This window comes from Magnolia sinica, chromosome 5, assembly GCF_029962835.1.
Source record: "Magnolia sinica isolate HGM2019 chromosome 5, MsV1, whole genome shotgun sequence".
Classification (NCBI taxonomy): Eukaryota; Viridiplantae; Streptophyta; class Magnoliopsida; order Magnoliales; family Magnoliaceae; genus Magnolia; species Magnolia sinica.
Genome location: NC_080577.1, coordinates 109,066,633 through 109,075,218, shown reverse-complemented (window position 1 = coordinate 109,075,218; position 8,586 = coordinate 109,066,633). Strand labels below are relative to the sequence as shown.

Sequence of the window (8,586 nt, the reverse complement as noted above, 5' to 3'; positions counted from 1 at the left end):
GGACGTTACATTGTGATACATCTAAAATCGTGTAAGGGGTGATGCGCTACAACTGTAATACACACACAATGTTTTAGTTGAAATGAGATTATTAAATTCGTGTGGAGCTATGGGGAGAAGAGTTTCGATGAGTTTTAAACTCCTAACTTCTAAATTATATAAACAAGGTTGGGTCCCCAAACCTACACATAACGGAAGCTTCAATTCTCATCCCAGTGCTTCTCTAAGGGTGTAAGGAGCGGAAGATCACGACATCAAGCCTAAAGCAATGGTGTCCCATCCCGATGCTTCTATGAGAGCGTAAGGAGTGGAAGATCACAACATTAATCCCATAGCAATGGTGTCTTAATTAGGTACGGTATTTAGGTTATTTTATCCCCATATTTGATGCAAAGCACAGTCCTATTGCAATTCTGCGTATAGCCTACATATCTACCATGTGGATTCAAAGTTTTATCCACTTGAGGAGGACAACGATCATTCTCAATATTGTTTCGTGTTCTTTCCCGTGTCAAATGATACGTCGAAATGGATAGAAAACGTGTATAACACCCATGCATTATAATGACCTAATAGTACCCATGCTGGGACGGATTCGGTGATGCAATTGGCTTCCATATTGTCATTGCTCCAATAAATAAGCTACTGCGCTCACCAATCACACTAAAGCAATTAATCACCATAACATTTGATCTTTAGAGTTGCATGCCAGCCCAACAAAGCTACTATTATTTCCCATTATCCTAAAATCATCATAGACAGTGATAATCCATTATCCTAAATTTATCATAGATGGCATAAATTACACAGCACAGAGAACTTCGATCATCAGCCCCCAATTATGCATCGATCCCTACCATTGGATGTCGATTAGTTTCAGTAGTTTTGCCACCTCATGGACCAGCTCAATCTTTTTCTTTCATCGGGTTTTGTTTACAGTGCACCCATGTTTTGCTCAATGCAGGTTAGATGGGGCCCACCATGATGTCTGTAAGAAATCTATCTTATGTATCTATTCTACCAGCTCTAGTTAGACATGATCGGACTACACATGAGACAGATCCAAAACTCAAAAGAAGCCACGGTTCAAAAAACAATGGAGACTTGACTGCCCATCGTCCCTTTCTTATCATGTAGCGCACTTGGGTCTTTGATGCACCTTTCAAACTGCACTCCCTCTTAAGATGAAACATGATTTTAATCTAATGGTGTCCAAATCCCACTTGTGACCTTGACTGTGGGACCCAATTTGATTATGTATTTAATGTCCATGTCATACGCATATTTTGACAGATTATTTTAAAATACGTCCCTAAAAATGAAGTAGATTTAAATTTCAAACGGACCACGTCATATGAAATAATAGTAATTTATCATTAAAAATTTCTTATGAGCCACCAAAAAGTTTTGGATGAAGCTGATATTTGCTTTTTCCCTTTATCCATGACCTTATCAAGAGGTTGGATGGCAAATAAGCACTAAGTAAACATTATGGTGGGCCCTAAGAAATTTTAATGGTGGACAATCAATCACTGCAGTTTCTACGGTAAAGTCCACCTAATATTTGGATTCGCTTCGTTTATGGGCTCTTGCCTTAAAATGATTTGGAAAAACGGATGGATGGAGTAGATATACAATACATACATCAAGGTGGGCCCCACAATAGCTGCCGCATCCAATCCGCGTCCATAGTTCCTGCACGTGAGACATGCTGGGAGAGAAACATGAATGGGCGTGAAACCCAGCCCAGGATGAACATTCTTGATCGTTTCTCACTCAGTCAATTCCATACGCGTGTAGGCCCCTGCTAATCCACAGGCAATAACACGTACGTGGGATCTGAGCTTTCCGTTTGTTAGGAAAGACTCTAGATCTTTAACGCCGTTCATTTGTTTTTTTAACGCTGTGGTCAACCGGAAGGGTGAAATGGCCTGATTTTCATTGAAGAACATCTAGGGAGTCTATTCCACCTGTTGAAAGGTCAGATCGTTCACACGGGTTCTATATTTTCACGTGTGATGCGTGTGGATGGGCGGAGATCCCACGCGTAGATAGCTAGCAAACGCAATCGTCATTTTAGGGCCCGTTTGGCCGGTCGGATTGGAAGGGATTGGATGGCATTGGAAGGGATTGGAAGTTAAATCCCGGGATTGGCCGGGCGTGCCACACAGAGTCGGTGAACTGATCCTAATCCCATGGGTCTTAAGACAACATCATTACCTTTAAATCCCATCCAATCCACCTTAATCCATTCAAATTTGCCTGAGACTTGTTTGGTTCGAGGGATTGGAAGGGATGGGCAGGTTTAATCCCGGGATTGGCCGGGCGTGCCAAACAGACTGGATACAGCAATCCAGGGATATAGCAATCCCATAGATTTCAAGACAATCCACTGACAACACATCATTACCTAGAAATCCATGCCATCCACCCTAATACCATTCAATCCCTTTCAATCCACCCTGCCAAACAGCTCTGTGGGGGCCTCGGTGACGTGCGTGTGAAATAAGCTCCGTTCATTATTCGATCCAGCTCATGATAGGACGTTAAAAAAATATGCAGATCTAAAATTCAAGTGGGCCACACCTTATGAAGTTTTTATCTTGTTGATATTTAGTTTTCCCTTTATCCTGGTGAGTCTCACCTTATGAACGGTCTGGATGGATTATAAAAGTTACGGCGGGCCCAGTAAGGTTTTTGTTGTGTGGGCTTCTCCATCGCCAGTGTTCCCTGTGGTGTGTCCTGTCTAAGTTTTAGATTAGCATGATTTTTAATACTCACGTACTAACACGATCTGGAGAAATGATGGACGGACTGGATGTCTCTAAAACATCACGGTGGGCCACAGATAGTTTTTTGTTGCACCGGCTCATGGCAGGCCAACAAAACCCGCCTCCTACCTACAGAACAAGCGATCCCACCTCACCCGTCCGATCTCGTGAGATGATCCTCAAACAAACGCTCGAGATCTCCGACATACGTGGCAGGTGGGCGCCACACGAGGACCAATGATAAGCTACCTGCTTCTCAGCAAGTAGATAGGCTTTTGGAGTGCATGGCCACCACACGCGCTTCTGTTCCGCTCTAAAACCCTACAAATAGCAGGTTTCTGCCTCATTCTCTTTCGAGCTCTCTTTTCGCCCTTCATTTTCCGTGAAAATCCTCTCCCTCCCTCTCTCGTTAGCCCCTGCATCAATGGCCTCCGTCTCTGCGACTTCCATCCGGTTCGGATCTTCGTTACAGCAAGCGAATCGGAGTCAGGTGAGAGATCTCAGATCTGCAGCTCGTTTGTTTCATTTCTGGCGGTTTTGATGGATTTTGAGCTTTTCTAGGGTTTTAGATCCGATTTCTACGATTTCTCAATCAAATCCAAAACCTAGATCAGAAGATTGGAGTGAGAAAATGCTTTTTGCTTTTTCCATTTGCTATTTGCGTTCACGTATTGTAGTTTCTGCTTCTTAATAGATTTCAGTATTCAGTAGTTCTAGCTGTTGCTTTTCTTCTTTGATTTGTCGCAATTTAAAATAAATAAATAATTTTAAAAAAATTTACTCTTTTAGGTCCTGAGATCTGTTTCCGTGGTTCCTGAGGCGTTCCGATTCGTTTCTATTGATTTCCTTTTTCATCGAGATTTGTTAGATCTAGAGAAAGGGTCTGCATTACAGAAGATTGGATTGAGAAAATGGCTTTTCTTTTTTCCCTTTTTCATTCGAATTCGCTTTCCCTAGTTTCTGCTCGTCAGAGAATTGTAGTAATTGGTAGCGATCTCAGATTTGCTTTTTTATCCACCCTCCTTCGATCTCTTGTGATGAGGTTTGCTAAGCTCACACGCACGCAGAGCCCTGCACTTCTGCATGCGAGCACATGCGTGCGAGGTCCGGATTCTGCATCCAGCGGGCCGCAATGGTTAGATCATATTCCAGGGTCCAGGATTCTGCCTCGAAAATCAGGTGTTCCGCTCATCAGGCGAGGAAAGTCTACAAAACCAATTGATTTTAAAAAATAAAAATAAAAATTTAACTGTTTTAGCCTTCTGTTTGTTTTGTGCGTTGTCCTACTTCAGGAGTGAAAGAGCCTTGATTTTTAGCCAGGAGTTATAATCAGGGTGCCTGGAGATTAGCAAATGTGAGCCTTGGTTTTTTAGCCAGGAGTTATAATCAGGGTGCCTGGAGATTAGCAAATGTGAGCCTTGGTTTTTTAGCCAGGAGATATAATCAGGGTGCCTGGAGATTAGCAAATGTGAGCCTTGATTTTTTAGCCAGGAGATATAATCAGGGTGCCTGGAGATTGGCGAATGTGCGTGTGTGTAGATGGGTAGGTTTTGATTTTCAACCTGCTCAACTCATATTTGAATTTTTTTTATTTTTAAAATTATTATTTTTTTAATTATTATTATTATTATTATTATTATTTTGGGGGGGTGGAGTTTGCTTTCAGAAGATTGACAGTCAGAATATAGGAAATGCCTGTCTACTTTGGGTTATTTTGCATGTTTTTTCTCAGTTGGTTCTGCTTTTCGGTGAATTGTAGTACTTGGGAGAGAGTTAAGTTTTGTTGCTTTCGTTGTCGTTCTTCATGGGTTTCAAGCTGTTCTTGGGTTTGAGATTTTTGTTTTGGTCTAAGGTGTTGGTTTGGGGTTTTAGAATAGGCTTTCTTGTCACCATTAAGGCTGGTTAGAATAGCCTTCGAACAAGTCACTTGTTTTAGTAAACTGTTTTAGCGTTCTTTCAAACTACAATTTCTGCCAATCAGCATAGTCTAGTTGCCAGGGGAGGATTGAGTTGTAGTTTCTGCCCTCTTTTGTTTTATCTCTCGCACTTCCGGTGGATTGGAGCTGATTTAGAGTTTGGAATTTGCTTTTCTGGCTCTTAAGTAGTTGAATAGGCCCAGGATCTGGTGTTTTCAACTCATTTATGTTGATTTGTGGTGGTATTTGTGTTAAGTAATACTTTTGCTGCTCGGTCTGAAGTGATGGTGTTTCACTTCAGAACAGCATTCCATACAGGGAGGATCTACCTTTCATTTATCTAGACGATTTACCTTGTTGAGCCCCCATCTGAAATCTGCCCTTTTGTACTGGCCTGCAAGTGGATGGCTATAAAGCAAAATATTGCCAGCTGTCCACATGCAACTGGAAAAGCCCACCCAGTCTATGACTGGGATTTTCCTTTTCGTGCGCGCCCACATGTCCATTCTCTATGCACAATTAGCCCGGCAGATGACCAATTTGCGTCACTGAATGGTGGGCCTCACTCGTGTTCGTGGAGTGTTTTCTAATTTGGAAATCTGATTTTTTGAGCATCTGCAACTACAATTGAATTTTGCTAATTGAAGTAATCAGGAAAGGCCTTAGTTCTGCATTTTTCTTTTAGTTCTTCTGATGGGATTTCATCTTATTTAAGTATGGGATGTTTTTATGGTTTCTGAGGTATTAATTATAATTCAAGATTGGGTTTCTATTGAACAATGCAGTATTGATTGGCTTATTGGATTCGCCATGCTGACTTGGTATATTTAATTAGAACAGTTTCTGGCCTGCTGTGTTTTGAAAGAAGTGGCTTGGATGTGTTCGATGAATTTATGAATGACAAGCTATTTGTTTTGTTCTTCTTTTGTCTGAATGACAGGCTGTTTGTTTTGTTCTTCTTCTTGTCTGAGTGACAAGCTGTTTGTTTTGTTCCTGCTTTTTGTCTGAATGTGTTTTGTGGAATTTCATATATATCCCATTGTCTCTTTTTGCTTCTATGGTGTCTTTTGTAGTTACAGTAATAAATCTTCTCGTAAGCTCATATGTGGACCAGACAATAGCTGTTTTGACTGCCTCGTTTCTCAGTGCCACTGTGTAGGTTTACAAGTACAATTGGGGGAAAATTTTTCTCTGAAAAGGAAAAGAAATATGATTTGGTGCATGGAGTTAAAAATGTTTCAAAAATATATTTACTGTGATTTGGCGCATGGAGTTAAAAAATGGAAAAAAAAGGAAGGATGCAGACGAATGGTTCCAACTTGGAAAAAATCAAAGATTTTCTCAATCAAGAATTCCTAATTCATTTGAGTTTAAAATCTCAATTAAGATATAAGAAAAAAGGGAACAAATGAATAAAGAATGGGAGTGTGTAGAGAAGGAGAATGGAAGGGGTTTGAAAAAAACCAAGGGTTTGAACTTTGAACATAGAAGGAAGTGAAGTGGTCGGAAGAGGAGGGGTATTTATATTCTTTGTGAAAATATATTGCCAACAATCCTAACTGATCTCTGGCCTTTTGTCCAGATGGATGCTTGCTTGACTTTTTCTTAATCATCTGCTTTCAGCCAATTGATTGAAGGCTAGAATTATTCAGCATGGCAAAACTTATAGCATCCTCCCATCCACAATAACACCTACCATATGAACAGCCTTGTCCAAAAATGGCCTTCACCTGGGCAGGTAGACGAATAACTAGAGAAATCATCCATAGGATTACCATATCCTTTCAATTTATGACCTAATGATAGACTGAAAGCTCAAGCATTCTTCCTATGTTATTGGGTTGAGGATACGCACTCTTGAAACACTACCATCCTCCATTCTTGGGTTGATGATATGCACTGTTCTAATTCCTGCGTCTCTCTCTTTAGCTGTATTTCTCCTCAATCAATCAATCCAAGAACAGGAATAAACTCTTCTTCTTCTTGCTTAATGGGTAAGATAGGATTTATCAGTTGAACATATTTTTTACATGTGTAAAACCTATTTTAATGGCTTTTGCAGGTAGCTGGAAGGATTTCCAGTTTAAGGTTGGTCTCTGTTGGCAGGGTGAAGAACGTCAGCTTCCCATCTCTGCGGACCTCCCGATTCCAGATCTGTTGTGCGGTATTCCCCTCATCTCTCTCCTCTTGTATATATTTCCTGATGCATCAAGCATTCTTTTGAACTATTGATGATAGAATCAAATGGGAGCAAGCTGAAGATATTATTTATGTTTAAATGAATGGTTTTGCAATTGGGTGTGTAGGCCAAAAAGGAGACAGTTGACAAAGTCTGCGAGATTGTGAGGAAGCAACTGGCCTTGCCTGCCGAATCTGTACTCAATCCAGAGTCCAAGTTCTCTGCTCTTGGTGCAGACTCCCTTGACACGGTATGATGCTTTTCTCTTCCTCCTCACTTGTTCTCATCCGTAGGACTAAATAAAGAAAATTTGTATGGAGCTCTCTTTTTTGGTGGGCCGGATGGGGTGGGAGAGCTTGCATTTCAATTATCTTGACAGTTCGTCTGTTGATCCCTCTGTAGATGGAATGGAATCCAATTTTTTTAAAAGAAAATCCTATCCCTCAGAACAGTCCCAGCTGTCATTTGGACTTTCTCCAATTGCCATGGACTCTGCCAGCCGTGTTTTTTAATCCATGTGCAGGCCCCCTGCATACAACTAGACTGTCCAGTCGCTACTTTTGACAATCCATTTGTGGGGATCTAGATTGTTCATCCGGTGGGCCCATCATTGATGACAAACGGGGCAAAATCCTATTTTTCAGAACAATTTTCCATATTTCTATGATTTTGTGTGGAGCATGTAATATTAAGGCTAGCCTTCTGTGGTGATCTATGCCATTCATCTAGTAGGACCCACCAATGATCGGCTGCACTGCAGAAGCCCCAGTTATCAGAGCACCGGCTGTACAAAGGGTGATTAGAAATAAGCATCCACATTTAAACAAATTTGTATGGGGTGGTATCCAAACAGGTCAGTAGATGAATGGCATTCACCAAAAACTGGGCAACTCCTTTTAGCAAAACAATCCATTAAATTTCTTTCTTTTGGGTATGTGCCAGTGATGGAATGATATGGTTTATGTTGTTATGAATGGGGGATATGCCCTTTCATGGGGTGTAATGGCTGGAAAAGATTCATGTAGCTGACCTTAGGTAGTTTGGATAAGGCTTAAATGATGATGATGATGATGATGATGATGCAGGTGGAGATAGTGATGTGCCTGGAAGAAGAGTTCGGGATCAGTGTGGAAGAAGAGAGTTCTCAGAATATCACCAACGTCCAAGAAGCTGCTGACATGATAGAGAAGCTGGTCCAGAAGAAATCTGAGGCTGCTTAGAGAGAGAGAGAGAGAGAGAGAGAGAGAGAGAGAGAGAGAGAGAGAGAGAAGAGAAACAAGAGAGACAGGTATTAGAAAGAGAGTGAAAGTAGCAGTTTTGGATTTGGTGAGAAAAATAGTTTTTTAGGGTTGCAATGCATTTATTTTTATTTTTATTTTTCCATTGAGAAAAGAATCAAGAGACCTCGTGTGTCCAACTTTTTGGAAAGGCCATCCCTATTGAGAGAAACTACCCTTCTTCTGCTTCTTCATGTATATATATATATATTGTTGATGCTAAAATCTGGCTCAACTTTTGCGAAGCTCGGAGCACTCAGACCAAGCCCTGTAGCCTTCACAAGGGAAGGATAAAGGAGACCTTGGCTAGTGCTGGGGACCCTCCGATGCCAAAGTCAGGCTAGGAATCTGGGTCTAAGTTTATGTAGAGTAGGCTTAGGGTGTGAGATGTTGCGTACCTGTTCCTGTCGATATGTTCCCTATTTATACCTTCTGATTGAAAT

The 8,586-nt window shown here is 41.1% G+C and overlaps 1 protein-coding gene across 1 annotated transcript; it reads left to right on the top strand.

Annotated features, from left to right (window-relative positions):
* Nucleotides 1–3,071: 3,071 nt before the first annotated feature.
* On the top strand, nt 3,072–8,318 carry LOC131246649 (acyl carrier protein 1, chloroplastic). The gene is made up of 4 exons (XM_058246997.1): nt 3,072–3,261; nt 6,750–6,851; nt 6,994–7,116; nt 7,952–8,318. Exons 1-4 carry the CDS (start codon nt 3,196–3,198, stop codon nt 8,084–8,086), a joined length of 426 nt encoding a protein of 141 aa, XP_058102980.1. The 5' UTR covers nt 3,072–3,195; the 3' UTR covers nt 8,087–8,318.
* Nucleotides 8,319–8,586: the final 268 nt, after the last annotated feature.